This window comes from Epinephelus fuscoguttatus, linkage group LG6, assembly GCF_011397635.1.
Source record: "Epinephelus fuscoguttatus linkage group LG6, E.fuscoguttatus.final_Chr_v1".
In the NCBI taxonomy this organism is placed as follows: Eukaryota; Metazoa; Chordata; class Actinopteri; order Perciformes; family Serranidae; genus Epinephelus; species Epinephelus fuscoguttatus.
The window spans coordinates 42,263,219-42,284,338 of NC_064757.1; the positions used below are offsets into that span (position 1 = coordinate 42,263,219).

The following is a 21,120-nucleotide window of genomic DNA, read 5'->3' on the forward strand; positions in this document are numbered from 1 at the left end:
TTTATTTTTACACTACATTTTCACTGAAAGCTGACCGAATCCGACCCGAGCCCGAATACAATTTATACATTTTTGACCGAACCTGGAACGACTCGTCGGGTAGGCCTACCGTCGGGATCCGTCGGGGTCAGATCGGGTAGCCACACTCTAGTGTGTGTAAGTGTTCCCTATCTATAGGGGCCTATCTGAATTTCTGTCTTTGAGAGATATTATTTTGTAATATAACTGAATTTTCTATCCATACATATAAACTTTAAATACATTAAAATTATAAGGCATCTTTGAGTAAACTGAGAGTATCATTTAAGTAGTCTATCACGTGGCCGAGCCAAGTGTCCTCTTTTTTGGAAATCAAAATATGGTCACCCTAATGGAGGTGGCGGAGCCAGTGGCTGGCAGCTAATGTTGCTAGTAATGGTGCAAATGGAGCAACAGTGCTGACAGAGCTAGCGGTATTAACCTGGGGGGAACCAGAGGGTTGGTGCTAGGAGACAACGAAGGCATTAAAAAATGCTAGAATGGAATGAGTCGGTGATATACATGTCATGATGTATTCAATGGCCTCACAGACCAACACCGTCTACGATGCTGCCTCTGTTAAAAGGTACATTATTAGGACCTTCTCCACTGTTGCCTTATTTGCTGCGTGAAACATTTGACTCTGCCCTTTAGCGCCATCTATTGGCTGTATGAGGACAGTGATGTTTACAAAGCTTTAAATGGATCTATCTATTTTTCTAAGTACAGGGCTTATAAATGAGCCTTTACTCCACTGTATCTAAACATAGCACAGTCATATGCTGTTATATTAATGCTTGCAAAGTCATATACAGAACCTTTAACCTATTAACACTTAGTGTGAGAATATAATGGCCTTAAAATATGTCTTGCAACAAGCAAAGAATATATAAAATATGTCAAATAAGTGAGGAAAAAACAGAATGGGAAGTCCATTTTGTGTAAATAAAAGGTGGAAATGAAATGGTTAATAGTTAACAGCTGTTTGTACAGTGTTCACCTTTTCGCTCGATGGGCGCGTGGATGAAGCCGGAGCTCTCGTTAACGTGGTATGTCTTCTTATCAAACTGCAGAGTTGGTTCGTCCTCCGTGTCGTTGATGTTGACGATGGCGCGTGTGTTTCCACCCAGCAGCGCATACACAGGCATGCTCAGCTCCACATGGAAACTCTCTGTTCCCTCAAACACCTTGTCATCGTTAATGACTATGGTGCACACCTTGGTGTCCTCGCGCTCATCAAACTGTACCTGTGAATTAACGGGACAGTTGTGGTGTCGCTCATTTCGGCATATGACTAGTAATAATATTAGACACCAACTTTAAAAACTCTTTGTTCTCAAGACAAATGATTGGACCCGGAAAATTCCATTCACCTTGAAAGTCTGGAAAATAGTCTTTAAAAATGTAATTACCAAATCACTGATACTTAACTTATTTAACTTAGTTAGTGAATTTAAACCAAGAAAAGCTCAAAAACATCATGTCAAACCCAGAGGCAGAAGAAGGAAAAGGCTTTTTTTTTTTTTTTAAATTTCCTGAACATAAATGAAAATAAAATGACAACATTATGACACTGGTTACCTGTCCAGCATATTCCACATAGTCCTGCTGGCCTGGACGGGATCCCGCACTGCTGGTGGGGCTGGCACTGCCCTGTTCAGTGCGGCAGAGCACGATGGCGTACTGGTTGAGGTTACCTGTCCGCTTCACCGTCACTGCCACTGTGCCAGCCTTCTCACTCACATTGTAGCTGTGGAAGCATCAGAGGAAGTGACACGTTATTAAAAAAACAAAAGCAAGGATGCTGGCCAGTTTTGTTCTGGTGTGACTTTTGGAAAATGTTGGTGAAGATTCAGTCATCCAGGTCATGGTAATCTTAAGTGCTATATCGTAGGCAACTGGACTGGAGAGTCGGCTTTAAGCCGTGTGTGGGTGTGAACCCTTACAGAGTCGTTACAGAGTCACACCCACACGCCAGTCTAGTCTGGGGCCGTTAGTGGCCGTTTTGGTAAGGAACCGGAACCAGGGCGAGTGAGACAGGATCCGGAATTCGATGGATGCGCCTTTCCGTCAAAATAAAAGCACCAAGCTAATAAAAATGCGGTGAAACTTTTCATCACCCCAAATCGATGGTGCGCCAGAATTTAAAGTTTTACTTTGGTAAACACTTTTACTTTGGTGAATTTGGTGAATTCCGCATCCGCTCTCTAGACCGGAACCAGAATCCAGACAAAATTCAGAGTGAATAGAAACCAGGCTCTTCGGGTGACGCGAGGCTACACCAGTCTCTTAGAACTGAAGAAGCCTTTTGGATGAGAGGTGAAATGTCTTTAAGAAAGTCAAGCAAGTCCAGTAGCCTATGATATAGCACTTAAGAAAACAAAGCAATGAGTTTGGTGACGGTTTAGGTACGGACCTTTTGTGCTCGAAGCTGATGAGTGACCACTGGATGTGGAAGACGTTGTCGCTGACCACATTTGGTTTGCTGTCTTTGACCAGGAACTTGAAGTTGTCCATGGTTTCCTGAACGTTCTCCTGATGCAGCACGTAGCGGATCAGACCCAGGTTGATATCACCTACAGGAAGAAGAAGAAGAAGGAGAAGAAGAAGAAGAAGAAGAAGAAGAAGAAGAAGAACATATACTTTATTAATCCCAGAGGGGAAACTCAGTTTCACTCAATTTTCGTCACTCTGTTGTCATATACGCACAGGCCTGAAATACACACATGCACAAACAGGACCTATACATGCATTAAATGGAGAGATGTCAGAGTGAGGGGGCTGCCCATGATGAGGCGCTTCAGTGCCTCGCTCAAGGGCGCCTCGGCAGCGCCCGGGAGGTGAACTGGTGCCTCTCTAGCCACCATTCCGCAATCCATGCTTGGTCTGGATGGGAACTTAAACCAGCAAGTATCCAGTTCCTAAGCCCAGTCCCTATGGACTGAGCTACTGAACTACTACCAACACCTGTTGTTGATTATCAGGTCATTGCAGAACGAGACAAGCTATATTTCCGATATCAAAATAATGTTTTAAACAATGCAGCACGTTTGAGCCACGTTTTAAAAAAGGTCCTATCAAACAATTAGCACTGATCGTTACTCAGCATGTGACTCAGACCTGACCTGTGAGGATGACCAAACAGAGTCTGTCTCTGCAGGGTTTGGATCCTGATAATAAAAATCTTTGTAAAGGATCTATTTCCTATGACATAATGATTCCATATCATTCACAGCCTCTGGCCTTTTTCCATTACGTGAGAAAAATGGAAAAAAGACCTGAAAATGAAAATGAAAGCCATCATTGGCTCTCAATTTCTGCTCATTTATACCTTCCAGAGGAGGTCGGAGGAAAGGAATCAATTTGTAATTGAGGGCTGAAAGCTAAAAAAAAAAAAAAAAAAAAAAAAGGGTGATGAGAGTCCCCGTGCTCGAAAGAGGTTCAAATGACCTTCAGGAAGATCAGAGTAAACACTCACATTGCTGACGAGGAAACAGCACTAAATGGGACCGCACTGGCTAAAAAATATACACTCTAACAAGAACGTCTCAAAACATTCTCAGACTGAGCGCAGAATAAGAACATGGCAGAATATGAGAGTAAATGTTGACAGTCTGTACGAGTAAATCTCACTTTATTCATATTTCCTCTCTCTCAGGGTAAGGATTTATTTCACTTATTGAATATTTGTTATCGTGAAGGAAATGATGTTTACAAGCTCCAAATGGAGAATGCAACACATCAAAGTGACTGTTTGCGAGCTGCACTGCAGCCTAGAGGATCAACATTTCACAAAAAGCACGTTGACATTGATCCCTGGCTGCAGCCTAGAGGTGAAGATAAGCAGGCTCGTGATGAGAACACTGCTGATTCAAACCGCTAATTGGCTGGGAAAGACGTGGGCAAGGTGAAACTGGGAGAGAGAAAAAAAACACTCCCACGGCTGCTGAGGTGCCTTTGAACAAAACTTTAAGTGAAGAAGAGACAGGGAGTGGACAAGTAGCAATGTGGGGGTCAAGTTTCTGTCTTGTCCTTGTGCTCTTGACCTCTAAACCCTCCTCCCTCTCACTGTGAGGACATGTACAATGTAGGACTCCCAGATAAACGCTTCACTGCATTAAGTGACTGTTTAGCCCTCATCTACTTTTAATTTGGTATCAGGTGTTACAGCTCAGGAAAAAGGATGTGATTCAACACCAACCTGGATAAGGGGTGAAAACGTGAGTGAATAAAGTACAATTCGGACGGGATTAGGATGTGGACTAATGTCAGTTTACCACAGGATGTCTGTAATATAAATGTCCATTTTGACAAGAAATCTCCATAATTCCACCACAGATGGGAGTGGTAACTCGGTTTGCGCTCTGGCGTCACTTCCCAGTCGGCATGTGCATGCTACGTTGCTTCCTGTAAGCATCAGCTGAACGATAATAATAATAAATTATAGCTGCTGTGCAGTGATGGGTCGGTCCGGGCATTTTTAAGCAATTCTGAGCAACAAGCAGAAGAATTGGAAAACATTTAGGAATTTAGAAACACAATCTGTCTTTCGTATCAGCTGAGACTTGACCTCACAACCTCTGAGACTAAGAATCAATTTCTATCTCACTGAGCTAATTAATCAGTGCCAATTCATGTGTAGCTTCACAAACTGACTAAGCCAGACGTGCAGGTTTAGCAGCTGTCCATGCATGGAAAGGCAGATTTCACACCACTGTAAAAAGTTATTAAGACAAAAATCTGAAAATACACATATTGCATCTAGACAGCATGGAGATGTTGGTAGTTTGTTTGTAACAATGATTGATTTGCTCCATAAGTGAAAAACTGATGTTTAAAATTGCCATTTTTACATTGACTCCAATTGTTCACATTAGAGCAAAATTCAAAATGCTGTCAAAAATTCAGTTTTTGAGATAAAATTCTGAAATTTGCCACACATCATCTACCATGACTCTAGAATTTTGTCATTTTTTTCATGAACATTGAAGATTTATTTAGCAAGAATTTGCATGTATATGTTTACAGCACCGTTTACAGTCAAACATTTTGATGCACTGTAGGCTGAATTTTTGATAAATCAAAAATCAGAGAAACATAGTTTGTGTAGGACAGTCTGAAGATGCTCTGTAGCAAGTTTGGTGTCAATTGAGCAAAAATTGTGGGAGGAGATAGGTTTAAGAAGTTTTACAGTGTTTGAAAAAAACAGAGTGATGAACTTCATAATTTTTAATAGGTTTAAATGTACAAAAGTTTCTTCAGTATTGGGGCTACAGTTTGATGAAAGTTGTGAAGTTGTAGCACGTATGGCTGATTTGTTATGAATTTTCAAAGTTTTGAACTTTAGACGCTTGCTGTAGCGCCACCATCAGGACTATTGGCTTGAGTTTACAGCTGAGGATATCTGGCATGAGACTGGACCTTTGTGCAAAGTTTGGTGAGTTTTCACCCATGGGAGGTATGATTTCCTCGGAAGAAGAAGAAGAAAGTAGAAAGAAGAAGAATACCTAGGATTACAATAGTGTCCTGGCAGCTTAGCTGCCCAGACACTAATGATTAGGCCAATATGAAACATTGCCCATGATCAGGATTGTGTGTACACAACGATTAGCAATATGGATTTATATTAGGCCTACATTACACAACCAGAAGTCTTGTGGCTCTGAAAAGTGCTTTCTTCTCAACCTTCTGATTGGTCTCCCACGTAGGGCTATGTGATCATTAGAAGAATGTCCACTATCAACACCCAATGCTTCTTCAAGCGCCTCCATCATCGGAAAAACGCGGAGAACTAGTTGTAAACAGGACGTGACGAAATATTTACATACATTTTTACAGAGGATCACGTTCGCATGGGATTAATATTACCTGAGGTATTTTCTCTGGACCGTTTCACAGGAGGTAAGGGTCACCGTAATTTTTACTGACATTATCCATAATGATTACAGACATGGCGCATTCAGACAGGACTAAAGTCCCTGGTAATAATGACTTTACCCCACGTCTAATCCCGTCCAAATAGGGCAAAATAACTTCTTACAATGATAACTTCTTTCTGACTTTTACTTCACTTCACAGTTTTTTTTAATTTATTGTGTTTTTCTTTTAAAACACTTTATACTTTTCCCTCTGCAGACCTTCAAAATCTCTCAAGAGAAATAATGTTATGGTTCGTGTCCACGCTTCCTATTCATCGCCTATCTAAGCAGCCGTGTAATGCATTCTGGTAGTGCCACGTTGCATTTTGAGAGACAAGGAGTCACTTTGGCTGTCGTCAAGTGGAGGTCTAGGCTACTTTATGAAAATCAGGGACGTCCAGCACAACTCGCTGCCTCTGGAACCTCCAGAAAAGTTTTTAAACCAACCACTGCCGATCTAAAATGAAGACAGATTCAGCACCTGCCTGGTTTATTTGTTGCCTCAAATGTGTTCAGAAACACGTTTCGGTGAGCAATTTTCGTAATATAAAAGAAAGTTTCCAAATGAGCCGCCATGTTGGTCAGGTCTGAAATATGGGAGCAGACAGCCCCCAAGTGTAAGTGGTACGCCCATGGAAACAGCGTGACCCCTAGAATCCAAAAACGTCCCCTGGACACGCACCATTAGAAGGAAATCTACCAGAATCTGTGATGAAGGATAATATGCAGATGGCTTGACTTCACAAGCCAAAAGTACGAGAAACAACTGCCAAAGAGTGACGGCAAAATGAAGCACCCAGCCAGTCTGTTAATACAACATGTAACAGAAACTGTGACACTGATAATGACATCACTAATAATCACTTTTCTCACATAAATGTAGTTGCACACAGCTCCTTTGTCAAAAAGTGAACATATACGGAGCTACATATTTCTCTGTGCATAATATTAACATGTATCTGCTGTCAGAAACAAAGAGCTGGGTGCTGTGTACCTTGTGTGAAGGTGGTGATGGGGCTGCCAGGTTTCAGCTTGCTCTCCAGGAAGCCGTGCTTTGGCTCCGTGGTGATTTCATAAACCAGCTGTCCGTCGTCCGTGTCTGGATCCATCGTCAGCAGCTCCTTCTTGGAGATCAGGTTAGTGGCCTGATGGATGTTAAACAGAAGTGACTGAAATTACACCACAGACATCATCTGCAGTCTGAAAGCAAATGAGCTAGCAGCAGCAGCTTCATGAATTACTGTTGATGATGATTGTGTTTCTGGCTTCTGTTCTTCCTCTCTCTGGATAATGATCTGGATAAATTAAGGCAAAGAATGCTTCTGTGGTTTCATATGAGTAATGCGGATTATGATCCTGTTTTCATCAGGACTCAAATGTGTAGTTGAGATGAGGTATTGATCTTTTGCTGTTAGCCTGGTGTGAGTGTCCTGGAGGTTGAGTTTGCCAAAGCTGCACCCACCTGGAGCCCTTTATTTAACCTTAGTAGAGTACTGCTGCTGCTTGTCCTGCTTGAAATGTAGCTTGGAATAATTTAAATTTAGTATTTATCTTTTGTCCCTTCTTGGTTCATTTTGTTAACATCGTTTTGTCAAAACTAAAAATAAGTATTCTATAATTACGCTGAAACCATTTATTCCCAGGGTTGGACATTAACTTTTGTGCACCTGCCACTGTGGCTGCTGGATTCCAAAATCTACCAGCCATCCAACAGATTACCGCTGGCTTTTTGGCTGGTGCGTGAAGCTAATCTTGGAGCCACTTGCATATTTTCCCAGCGTTTGGAACCCTGTTTATTCCTGTATGTTGTGTATCAGAGATAGGGAATTAACACTGTGTTAAGTTTTCTAAAACCACTCCAGGCAAAAACCGGGCGGTCAAGATTATAAATGAGAAGCACAGATGCAGACTGCAGTGTCTCACAGAGAGATATTCATCTCAGGCTGCAGCTGAACTGTTTCCACTGAAAACTACTTTTTCACTGAGGAGCTGTTTGTTATCTCCAGCTGTTAGAGGCAGATGCAAGAGTTTAACATTGTATGCTAATTTTCCTCTGTGATAAAACATCCAAGACTTAATTACCTGCAGTGCAAACACAGCACAGACTCAGGATGGATGAACTAAGTGACATTTTTACAGTGTGTGCTACAGAATATGGTGGTTGCGTTGTGTTGAGGTGTTTGAACCAGCAGGGGGAGCAAGTAAATTATACATTGTGAGCTTCTCTTTGCACTTCTGTCAGTCCCAAAAGACACGGTCAATACATTACTGTGATACGATTGGTTGAAGACGACACAGAGCTGTGTTTGCAGAGTCAAGTTATTTTTAAAAACTGCAGACCACTCTGCAACGACCTCCCGCTCATTCACATCTTTCATGTGCATATTGAAAACTGATAAGCAGGAGGGAAGTATTATCATTTGCAATGCAACTTCACTTTGGCAATTTGAAAGGGTAATTAGAAAGTTGATCTCCATCACTGGGTTCATTAATCTTTTTATGGTTATTAAACATCACCATGAAAAAGCAGACACATAAAGTCTGTCTGCAGACGTCTGTGAGGAGAAAGACTCGTACCTTGTTGTCCATGTACTCCAGCCACTGCAGGCCCAGGTTGGTGACGATACGCGGCGTGCCATCGTCAACTGGCAGAATGTCAATCTTGAACTTCTGTGGAGCAGCTGTCACGATCTGGAGAGCCAAAGAAAGTTGACAGTTTGAAAGTCTGAAGAAGTTTTTGGAGGAGAATCTGATGGACAGTCACACAAAAGAGAATTTAACAGCTTGAGCCTTTTTTTTTTAAACATTTCCTGGTCATCCAAACAACACAACACATGTTTTCTCAATTACTTCTTGTGCTCTCTGGCCATGCTAATAGTTTTGGTTTCAGTGGCCAGGTTTCTAAGATATCTGTCCCTCAGATTTAAGTTTTAAATCTCAATAATCAATGTCATTTAAAGGTGGGCAATACCACTAATTGTTTTCCACCAGAATTGCCAAAATGATACCGATACATATTCCATTACTGAGATGTACTTTAATGTAGGGGAGAGTTGTGTGTCATTATTTATGAGCTGATAAATAAGCTTATGATGACCAATCAAAGTTTGAAAATGTGACATTAACCAATGCTGAAGATCTGATTTAACTAGAATATTAATTTCCTGTATATTCCTCGTCTGAGCCTCTGAACAGACTCTGCCAGTGAACTCTCTCTGTGACTGGGGTCTGGATGCTCAGGCATTTCCCTCCTCCTTTCATTTTAGTTGCAGCTCTAAGTTCTCTTTCTCATGGTTTTTTCCTCTTTCATTAAGCCATCATCTGCTATTATGTGTCACAGTGCACGCCGCATGTGTTATTTAAGTGCAGACAACACAAAAGCAGCGGAGAAGCAAACGGTGCATGCACTAGATGTGTTCACGACAACAGACCGTTGTCTGCACGGACAGCTTTTACTTTCAAAATACAAATAATACGACACAGAAGGGAGAAACTACTCCCTGTTTTGGTATCAATCTTATTGACGCTAGAATCGATCTTCAAAATGGAAACTTAATATCTATAGTATAGATATTTTGGTATCAATCCACCCACCCCTAATGTCGTTTATGTTGCTCCAAAAATGACATTTAAACAAGTCAGCAGCAACATCTGGCTGCAGAAACAGATATGGATAATATACAGACTTCTCTGTGAAAAGTTTTCACTTGAACTACTTTGAAATGACAAAGCTTAGGACAACTTAGTCTTTAGAATGAGCTGTTAAAACAGGAAATGGAAAGGTTCCCATGAGCAGGATAGAGGTTGAATGTCACGGTGGCAAAAAGCGCAGGAGGAGTTATTACTGGGCTGATTTGTCCCCCTCAGACTGTGCTGACCAAATCAGATAAACTACTCTGATAGGTACTGAGAGGGAAGAGGGACCACACAAAGAGCAGCCTGTCATCACACAGATGCTGTGAAGGCCAGCTTCAACACATGCCATTTGAAGGATGCATTCGTCTGAAAGGAGCTCATGCATTATTAAATCACACGGCAGCTCCACCAGGAACTAATTCACCTCAAACAGCGGCAGCGTGAATGCCACAAACCGTCGTCTGAGCTGCTGAACACGCGTGACCATTGAGCCAAATGTCCCCAAGCGATCGAAAGATAATGAACACAGGCCAGAGATGTGTGTGTGTGTGTGTGTGTGTGTGTGTGTGATCGGGGATATCAATACCTGCCTGCTGTCATTCAGTTTAATCATATGGACAATTTGTAGTGACAGGTGGCGGAGGGCGGCTGAGAGGGGCGGCTAAATTGACAAGCTGAGAAGTCAATTCACCCTGAGGCTGGCTCATAACTACCACCATAAAGCTGACATTAACAACACACACACACACACACACACACACACACACACACACACACACACACACACACACAGCTGTTTGTATTTCTGTACTGTTGAGGACACTCGTTTATTGCATTCTAGACCAGTGGTTTTGCCTCGAGCCCAGAAAACAAAATACTGGAGGGATGGTAAAGTGAATCTGAGGGACTGTGAAATCATTTTCAAGTGAGAAGTTAGAAATTAGAAAGTGTTGAGTTTTTTAATTTTACAAAAATATGTTCTTTTCAAAATGTCATATATTCTAAAAACATGTCCTCAATATCCAGAAATGTAAAAATGTTCTGCCTTGTCAAAGCATCCTCACTTTTCCTAAATGTCCTCACTTCTCAAAATGTGTCCACAAATTTTCCAAAAATGTCGAAAGTTTCCAATAGTTTCATCCCTTGTTAAAACATCCTCACTTTTCCAAAGTATCCTCACTTTTTCTAAAATGTCCTTAATTTCCTTATTTTCCAGAAATGTCCTCACTTAAATACGCTTTCCTTTCCTTTTTGTGCTCATACTTTCCAATAATAACCTTTCTTTTTCAAAAATATTTTCAATTTCCAACAGAGATGTAACAAAATCAAAAACTCACAGTACAATATTACCTCAATGAAACATCCACAATACAGTATTTATCGCGATATTAAAAATCAGAAAAATGACGACTAGAAAATTTGTCCTTTACTAAATAAAAAAAACTGATATTTACAGTCGCCATTTTCTGGCTGGGTCTGAGTCTGTGTCCATAAGTCTGTCTTTCTCGCTAGTATGATCGCGTCCTCTGCTATCAATACAATCAGGGCTTGACATCTTGACAGCTTTATAAAAATAAATAAATAAAACCGACAGGATTATGAACAATTATCATATATTTTTTTTAACGTACAAAACATACAATCAGCAGCTAACAATTACATGGTGTGGACTTTCGGGCAAAAGTCTCTTGCATGTGGTGATTCAGAGTTCATTCATTCATCTTCTAACCACTTCATCCTCTTGAGGGTCGCGGGGGGGCTGGAGCCTATCCCAGGTGACATCGTGCGAGAGGCAGGGTTCACCCTGGACAGGTCACCAGACTATCACAGGGCTGACACATAGAGACAGACAACCATTCACGCTCACATTCACAACTACGGACAATTTAGAGTCACCAATTAACCTGCATGTCTTTGGACTGTGGGAGGAAGCCGGAGTGCCCGGAGAGAACCCACGCTGACACGGGGAGAACATGCAAACTCCGCACAGAAGGGCTCCCACGCCCGGGATCGAACTGGCAACCCTCTTGCTGTGAGGCGAGAGTGCTAACCACCACACCACCGTGCCGCGTGATTCAGAGTTATTTAACAGTAGTAACGTTATGTCATATAGGACAATGCTGCCCCCAGAGTTAACTTTTATAGCGTCCAGTATGTCTGATTCTTCTTATCAGCTTGAACTACGCTTTGTGAGACAGACTCATACCAAAGCTCAGCAGGAAAAGCACACCTCAGCAATACAGTACACAGTTTATTTTCAGATAACGCTGCATACATTGCAATTATTTTTCACTTGCCTGACCAGACAATTGCTTTAGGCAATTCCACTTGCCTGCACACAGAGTTTACTTACCCCAGGGCAAGTATTAAAGTCGATCCCTGACAATTTTCAACAAAGAGAGGCAGCAGAACGCAGCTGTACTAGCAGAAAAAGACATGTAATATCGTGGTGGATTTTGTCACAGTCCTACAACAGCATCAAGATATTTTTAACCACCATATGGTGGAATTCAATAAAACGTTACATTCCTACTTTCCAGAGATGCCCACGCTTTTCAAAAATGACCTCAAGTGTGTCACTCTCTGGATCTATAACTCAAATATGTCCTCACAAAGATAGATGCACAAGTGCACACACAAACTGCTGATTCACCCCTCCTGTCATTAAAAGGTCAGAGCAGTGACTCCCCTCCCCTACACACACACACACACACACACACACACACGAGATGTGCCCTAACTCTGCTAATTCAATCATCTAGCTATAATAAATATGTCAGAAGGCTGCCTCACACACTCACACACACATCAACCCACAATCTAACTGCAAATTTAGCCTTCTTGCTGTGGTAAAAATGTCAGTGCACACACCACCCACCCACACACACACACCCACACACACATATGCTGTTACCTCCTTGCCGCCCTCCTCCACCATGAAGAGCAGGTTGGTGCCATCGGCCACACTGAAGGTGAAGCGGTCCTTGAGCGAGTTGGAGCCGTCGTGGTTGTAGCTGATGCGGTTCTGGTAGATGTCGTCCATGGTGAAGCTGCTGGTCTGCCGGTAGTGTTGGCCGTTGCTTGTGCGCTCAATGGTGCCGTGACGAGGAGCCTGGACCACGGTGAAGACAATGGACTCCGCCTGGACAGAGTTTTAGCAGAAAAAAGTGGAGGGAGAGGAATGGACAAGAGGTGACGAAAAGAAATTCAAGTTATGAATATGTGGTGAGGATTCAACATTATTATAACTGTTCTATTAAAAAGAACGTAACATATATAACCCACAGCTGAATAATTAAGCTCCGTTGTGGCTTTTAAAGATCCTGTGAAATCTCTAATTGCAGTAGAAGTAGGCTAGGCTTGTTCAGAGAAAGTAGCTCCACACCAAAATAGGATATTACAATAATCACAAAATAAGTCCTGGACTGTGTTGAAGATAGCAGATTTATTGGATTAACAGTGTAAGAGTATCTGAGGCTGCAGGAGGAAATAGTCTTTGTGATGTTGCTGCCAGAGAAAATAAAGCTGTAGCGAACGGCCGGTGTTCTGAACAACAGCTTACACAGCTTAGTGTGGCCAGCTTAGCTGCTGATCACCAACTATTATACAGGGGTCATGCTCTTTTCTACACTGGTAAAATAAATAAATAAATAATGAGAGCTGCTGAAGATTTTCTGGGATTTGTGCGTCCTACCTCCGTGTCTGCATCAGTGGCTTTCAGCTCAAACTCTGTGATGGTCTTCCTTACGCCTTCCTGGACCCTCATGCCAGGGACCTGGAGCAGAGGCAGGGAGTCGTCCACTGGTTTGATAGTGATGTAGAAAGTCTGGGCAACCTGGAGACAACGTGCACAAGACAATATGAAACTGTACAAATGTGCAACTCTTTCCGGACAGTTGTCGCTATTTTTTGGGTTTCTCAATTTTTTCCCCCTGAATTTTTTAAAGTTCCGTTTTGTCCATCATCTCTCGAAGGCAACGTCGCTCATTTTATTCACCAGGAATTATTACTTGTGTATCAAACATTTCACTTTATACAAACTCAAGGATTTAGTGTTCCTGTTTCTCTCAGAACACTTGAATTACAACATGCTCCAAATTTATTATAAGATTCTTGCCCAGTGACGCCACAATTCAACTGCCTACCCAAGCTCTATAGGCTGACATTTATTCAAGTCTTAAAACAACACTGACATGCCCAAATGTACCATATGTAAACAGTGGATATCCACTGGATTTGTATTCACACTACTGAGGCCTCATATGAACTTCAGCTGAATGCATTTTTGCACAGAAGGAAAACTGGACCACTGATCAAAAGAATCAAAAATGTTTTTCATAAAAATGAATCCAAGTTTCGAACTACTAAGCTACTAATTGAAGTTTTACGGTGTCTTGAAACTCGGGCTTGGCGATATGGAGAAAATAAAATATCACTCTATCTTTTAACCAATACCTCGACATCGATATTGCGATGATATGGTAAGGTTCAGTTAGATCAGTCTGGCTAGTTCACTTCACTGTAATGCAGCCTTTAAAACCAGGACATAGGATCAAGACAACACTAACGATGGCACAAAAGGCAATGTACTGGTACCTGCGGTTATTCCACAGGCTAGTTAATAACATGTCGGGCAGGAAATCCAAAGTGTGGGATCATTTTGAGAAGGTGAAGGACGAACCCAAGGTGATATGTAAACTCATCTTCATTGGTCGACTACAAACATGACGTATCATCTGAAACATGGAAGTAGCTACATGCCCATTAGCCCACAGCGTCATTAACAGGCGGCTCGCTCAGTGTGTGACGTGCACTTGGAGATAAAATATAGGCCTATATTAATGAAGGTTCATTAGTACGGTTTGTATTTCTCTGTAATGTAGCACAGTGTTAACAATGTTACTGATACTATTCTTTCTCACACCTTCAACTCAAACCACCAAAATATATCATTTAATCATTAAATTAATATCGTAAACATGTGGGCGACTAGTTGACTAATGGACCTAAATGACGACTACTGGTGGACTCGAAGAATTCTTGGTCGGGGGCAGCCCTAGAAACAATACATATTCATAAAGTTGAAAACAAGGCTGTTTTTGTTCACTCATGAAAATGTATTGGAGCTTTCACAGGACACCAATGTTATTTTCAATATATTGCACTGAGAGCAATGATGATGGTCATGATACTGAATAGATAAAATAAAATATACCACTAATGGTATAGGACTCAGCCAAGCGAAAAAACTATATGCAGTCACTTTCCATACTGTATGCCCCGGTGGACATTTAACCCAGATGACATAACCCAAATAGCACAAACTACAGTTAGAACAGAAACTGCGTAGCGGTATGCCCTTGAGTAATCCCCGCTCACTACACACGAGTAAAATATTCTGCTTTAGTAACACTTTAAAATGCAAAAAAACCCCTCAACTTCAATGCAGAACACTTTGTCATTAATATGCCGTGTTATTCCAACAGAAAACTGAACAGACCTCCCAACTGGAGAGAGGAGAGTTAACAAAAGCAAAAGCACCAAACCACTTCACAAACACTAACCACTACAGCGGCCACAAAAGCCTCCACACACTGCAGCCAGCCAGGCGTGAAGGCCAAATGACCTTTTTCACATGTTTACTCAAGTCCTTGTGGTCCTCATTAGTCTGGATTAGCAAGGCAGATTTATGCATGAGGCGAACTGGGGGTGGGGGGGTTGTTGGAAGGTCTGGAGTGCCACTTCCTAACCACTATAAAAGCTTGGGGTTCGTTAGCTTTGATATATATAATTATTTATAAATTTAGATTTTATATTGAAAGGTAATTACTGTGCTATGGGTTGGAAAACTTTTAACGACCCTGTGTCACTATTTCAGGCTAAAAAGCTTAATCTCAAAACAAAAAAGCCAATGACAAAGCAGTCTGAAGGGCTTTTTATGTGGAGGACAAACCGTGCCTCTCTTTAATTCATAGTCATGAGAACTAAGAGACACAGACGTCTCAAGTGGGGTTTGTTATTGCTAAAAGATGCTTAAGCACGAATCACGTACAAGCCCATCTGCCTCTTCGAACAGAGCTGTCTTATCCTTAACTTCTGATTATGTGAGGGGGAATGTCTGCACTGAGCAGGCCATTCTGTAGAGACTAACTTTGCGCCTGGCTACAACTTATGAAGCTCATAAAGACAAAAGAGTTTCAGTTTGTTGTCTGTTTCTGTTGTAAATTACCCAGTTTTCCTGAGGCCCTGAACATAGCTTTCTTGAGCATGGCCTTGGTGAGATTATTTTGAAATTTCCACCAAGACACACAAGAATGAAGCTGAAATTAGCATTTTGAGGTCCTATGCTCTTCAGGAAAAATAAGTTTCACTTTAGTAAAATGAAGTTGATTTTTTGGGGGGAATTTTGGAATTTGAAATGATTGTTTCTTGGTGAGGGACTTTTGTTTATATTTCTAGATGTCCAAAACTAAAGAAAAAGTCTGGATATTTAATATCACAGACACTTGGAAGTGCTCATTAACTTTCCTAAAGGCGTTCCCCCAGGAACCTCACTGAGTCCTCTATTATTTCCATTGTAAACTACTCCTAAAGTGAAGGATGCAGAGATGAAACTTTTCTCTCCTGATAAAGATTCCTAAATCTCACCTCATTACTCATATGTAACATTAGTCCAGGGATTGTTGAGGCAGTAAAAATAGTTAAGGTGGCAAGCTGTTTTTGAATAAAAGTCATTTTTATTTTGGATATTTCAGAATACCGAATGCTATTATTATGTTCAGTTTCAAAGACAAACCTTAGGGGTTACAAGATGATAAAATTTGGAAGTTTTTCTTGTGAAATACTTCATACTGTCACTTCTTTATGTCTTTTAAAAATTCTTGCAATGAAACATTTGAATAGTCACTGTCTTTAAATGTATGCTAAACAGTATTTATAAATACGCCTGCCAGCCCCAGACTCAATCTTGTTTGGTGTTTCGCCTCACTATATTTGTGTTTTGTGGCGCAGTGTCTCTTACATGCCTGCTGCTTACAGTCTGGCACCTGGTCGCTACTTTTTTATAAAGCCCTGACGTCACCTGAGCGCTGTGGGGGTACACGCCCAGAAACGTCCTGAAAACAGAAAATAAGACACACACTTACTAGTGGGTCATAAGTGACGACTGAGAGGGATTACTTCTGTATGAATCTATATGTCATCCATCCATCTATTTTTATCTGCTTATCTGGGGCCGGGTAATGGGGGCAGCAGGCTAAGCAAAGTACTCCAGACGTCTCTGTCCCCAGCAACGCTTTCCAGCTTCTCCTGGGGATCCCGAGGCGTTCCCAGGCCAGATGAGATATATACTCCCTCAAGCTTGTTCTGGGTCCATCCCTTGGCCTCCTACCTGTTGGACATGCCTATACATTGTTTTTTAGGGAAACCCTGCCCAGAATATCTTATGCTACTTATACTATAGTCTCATTGAAGTTTCCAACCTCAGTGTCCATAACTTGCAATAAGAGGTCACAAGCAGACATTGCTTAATTCGAAGGGGCCATAAGCCAAGAAGGCTGGGGAAACCCTTGTGTCATTTCCAGTATCCTGTCTATCGGTGTCTGTGGCGAAACGATCAGGAGGATCAGAGGGTCCTAACCTAAAGCTCTTTTTCTTGTCACAGTGTACCTCCAGGTATCATGAAAACATTCTTTACTGTTCTTTTTTGAACTCCCACATTGTTGGACTGAACTGAACCCAATCAACGCTAACAGGTCTTCAAAGCCCTTTCTGCTTCTTTAGAGCATTATTGTATTCACCTCATTTGTCCCGTCAGACACGGTGAAGGAGAACTGGTCAGCATGCTTCTCTTCTTCACTGGTGTGGACGTACTGGATGCTGCGAGATGCCAGATCTGCCTGGGTGAATGTGCTGATTCTGGTGCCTGGAGAGAGAAGAAGAATAGTTGTTAGTGGAGTTGGGACAATCAGTAAAAAATCATTAATTCGTCTATCTTTGAAACACCCACACTGTACACAAGCACTAATGTAGACAAACACACACATAAACACAAAAACATCATTAGGGCATTCATTCTTCTCCTGTTTCTCTTTGAACACATGCTGCCACACTCACTTGGTGCTACTTGTTATTTATGCATTTTGTTTTTTCTCCCCCCACCGATCGTTCCCGTATTGAATTTCACTGTCAGTTGTCTTTTATTCTCTCTTCTGTGTCTCTTTGTCACCACACTTTTTTTTCTGTTATATTTTGGCATTTTGTCTCTGAACACACACTGCATTCCTTTTCTCTTTGTTGACTTTTGTCATTTTAATGGGCAAATAAACTAAAGTTAAACCTTTTTAATGAGGCCCTGGCTCTTTTTCACTCTCTGACGCCTCGATGGATTAAAACTCAGTGGGAAACGTAATCAGGTTTGATTGCGACGATCAAACACTACTCTGCGTGAAACTAAAGGCAATTGTCTAAAAAAAGAACCAAAACATATTTAGCATCACAGGAGTTCATTTTCTGCTGATTTGTTATGGCTAGATGCTTTAAGACACTTGCTAAAGCTTTCAGGGAGGAGACAATGCAGTTCTTTGTGTGATACCTGAATGTATTCGTAGTTACATTTGATATATAAAATGCATTGAACAGTTATGTCTGATGAATGCAAAAGAGAGACTGGACAGAAGTTCAATCAAACTTCAATTTCTGTGATTCCCATTTCTAATATTTCATTTTCTAACATTTCATTTTCACAGCTGACAGTTTAACAAATCAAACATGTTATCATATAAATTGCTGCATTAAAACCAGAAGGGTGTCGACAGGTTTTTATGCGGAAAGATGGAAACAATGTGAGTCCTACAATTTCAAGCTAACAGCATTTTACCATTAACTGATATTATATTTCAAGTTAGGCAGTTACAGTTTGTTACAGGCTTGTCATTGTTTGAAGGGATATTCAATAATCTATAAACGGACCTCACACGCTGCCGGTGACTTTGATGGGGAGGTAATAACTTCACAGCCTCGTGATAATATCAAAGTTATTTCCCTAAGCAGACAGGATGGTGAAAAGTTATTTTCCTGTGCAGATGTGAGGAATATAAAATCCTAAAAACAACAATAATGACGCAGGTCAAATATTATACTGGGAGCAATAACTCATTGGACATGTCACAGAGGGCCTTAGAGAAATGGAAATGTAGACTTTTCAACATCAATCTTCTTCACTGTGTCGACTTTTGACACAGTGAAACTCCCTGTCGTCCTCGCTTATGTCGTCTATTCCCCAGCTGAACGTTTATACATCATCATAATCAGGAGAGGCACACAGGGAAACAGAGGCCATATTCTCCGTCAGAGATGAAAATACCTGCTTATTTGCCTCATCATATTAAATGGAAATGTGTTTTCCATCTGTCTTGACAGACAATAGCAAGAAATACCAAGTTTTTGTTTTTCCAGAACATTAAACACAGACTGAATGCTGTGCGTGCACATCTGATTTAATTCTGTGATATAAGACCAGGCAAAAGCTTTTCTTATTTTCACACAAGTCAAAAGATGAAAAGACTTCGAGAGTTATTGACTCAAACTATAGAAAAGAAGAAAAAATGTACGATGCTCAATGGAGAAGAGGCAGGTCAGTGGTTTTAGTGCTGTACAATTTAACTTGACTATCTGAAATCATTGCTGTCATTCTTAAAACTGGTGCGCATGTTTTCCAAAGCAAGCAGTTTGACTTGGTGATCAAAAAATTGTTTAATACTTGTTGCATGTGAGCTGCAAAAAGTGAACCCAGACATTCCTTCTGATATCTCTTCTTAAGATATTTGGCCTGTTGTTGACTGAACACTTGAGTTCTGACACATTAAAGTTTCACCTCACCTATATCCGAAAAAACATGATGATCACTGATAGCTGCGCTCACTTGTTGGGCTTTATGGCTTTTTTAAAATGAAGTTTTATAACTAAATTCGGGAACAAGACCACGCCTTGAACACATCCCATTTCCGTTCAATGAGTATTTAAGCATACCTCATCTGTTTAATACTCCTTTGACTCAGTTTCCACATCCCTCCCCCCCAAACCCCCTTTCTTTTTGTTTCCTTTTCTCTCTCTTGTGTTATTACAGGAACCAGGGGTTCCGATTGTACCTAAGAGAATCAAGAGATGGCTCCCCCACCCAGAGTCTCAACTTCCCAGTTCCAACCATCAAGCATCCGTCCATCCATCTGTCCATCCACCCATAACCCTCTTTCCTCCTCTCATACCTTCACTCCTTCTCCCCCTCGTCCCTCCTTCCCTCAACCCTCATCCCCCCATCCCTTCATCCCTCAACCCTAACCCTCTCCTCCTCAGTCATGACTACTCATCATACAAAACATGTAATAAATCATTCTGGAAACACTATTGGTGTAGTCTTGTTAGTGAATAACAAAATAATGTCTCAAAAGTCACACAGCAGCCTCACCACCTTGATGTGTTGTCAGCTTAAGAGGTGGTATACAATGTTTTATAGACCAACGGAGAAAAGAAGACAAAGAAGAAGAAGAAGAAGAAGAAGAAACAGAGAAAATGTGACCAAAATATTGATTGATATTTTCCATTTGTAACGATGGTTGTGCACAGCCTAAGAATTTAACTCAATACTTCTGTAGAGAGAGGTGTAAGCAGAATGAGAGAAACAAACTCGCCATTGTCATGACATGCAAAACATACCATCCACAATGGCACCACTGTCACTTTTTCCTCTGTGATTCACAGTGATCTCAGAATTAACAGTAGTGTACTCTTCTCGTCATGTTTATTGTTTACATCAGGCAGATGCGGTTGTTTCATATGGTCTGATTTCTCTGGTGTGCCCCCCAGTGGGATCCTCCAGTACCCGTGTAGCACATTAGCAAGTATTTGAACTATTCGGTTCACGACGCAGCCGCTTCTCTACATAAACGCGTCGTTAAAAAGTAAATATATCTCTGGCAATCAGCTGAGAATCCCACCGACACTGAGGGGGTATTATCTGCAGTGGAAAACAAAACAGAATAAAGTCCAGCTCAACCATGCAGTAGAGACGATGCATAGCAGAAGCTGCAGTGAACATAAGTTGAATCTGAGGTGAGGCAATGAGTTACAGTCTTCACTAATTAGTACGACAGGTGCCCTTTGACAGACGCTTCACCTCAGAGAGGTTTCACAACCTCAGCTGGTCAATAATCACTTTGAAGACTTTGGCTTTGAAAGTGGGCATTCATGTCTCTGTGTTGTTACGTTGACATTCCTTGTAGGCTGACAAGCTATCCCACAGGAGCAGCTAGCTGTGCGAGTTAGCATGGAATGACAGGTGGGCTGAATGGCTAGTGGTAATTATCCGGTGCTGCTCTGTGGCTCTGAGGTGAACTGATGCTCGAAGATCGGAGAGCGGCGTTAACATCCAGCTAATTAGCATGCTGCGAGAGCGTTCAGCGATGTGGGGAATCCATTCAGCTGGGGCAGGATTGTTCAACAGCACGGAAGCGAATAATCACCTCTTTGTGACTAGAAGATGCATCTTTCT

General features: G+C 41.4%; 1 protein-coding gene across 1 annotated transcript in view; it reads right to left on the reverse strand.

Annotated features, from left to right (window-relative positions):
* Positions 1-21,120, reverse strand: part of fras1 (Fraser extracellular matrix complex subunit 1) — a 402,098-nt gene that overhangs the window by 17,326 nt on the left and 363,652 nt on the right. The window contains exons 47-54 of the mRNA XM_049578302.1: positions 17,372-17,496; positions 13,267-13,407; positions 12,487-12,714; positions 8,514-8,627; positions 6,931-7,081; positions 2,435-2,594; positions 1,600-1,768; positions 1,019-1,265 (exon numbers count right to left, since the gene is read on the reverse strand). Coding sequence (XP_049434259.1) covers positions 1,019-1,265; positions 1,600-1,768; positions 2,435-2,594; positions 6,931-7,081; positions 8,514-8,627; positions 12,487-12,714; positions 13,267-13,407; positions 17,372-17,496 — 1,335 coding nt within the window. The remainder of the gene's footprint in view (positions 1-1,018; positions 1,266-1,599; positions 1,769-2,434; positions 2,595-6,930; positions 7,082-8,513; positions 8,628-12,486; positions 12,715-13,266; positions 13,408-17,371; positions 17,497-21,120) is intronic.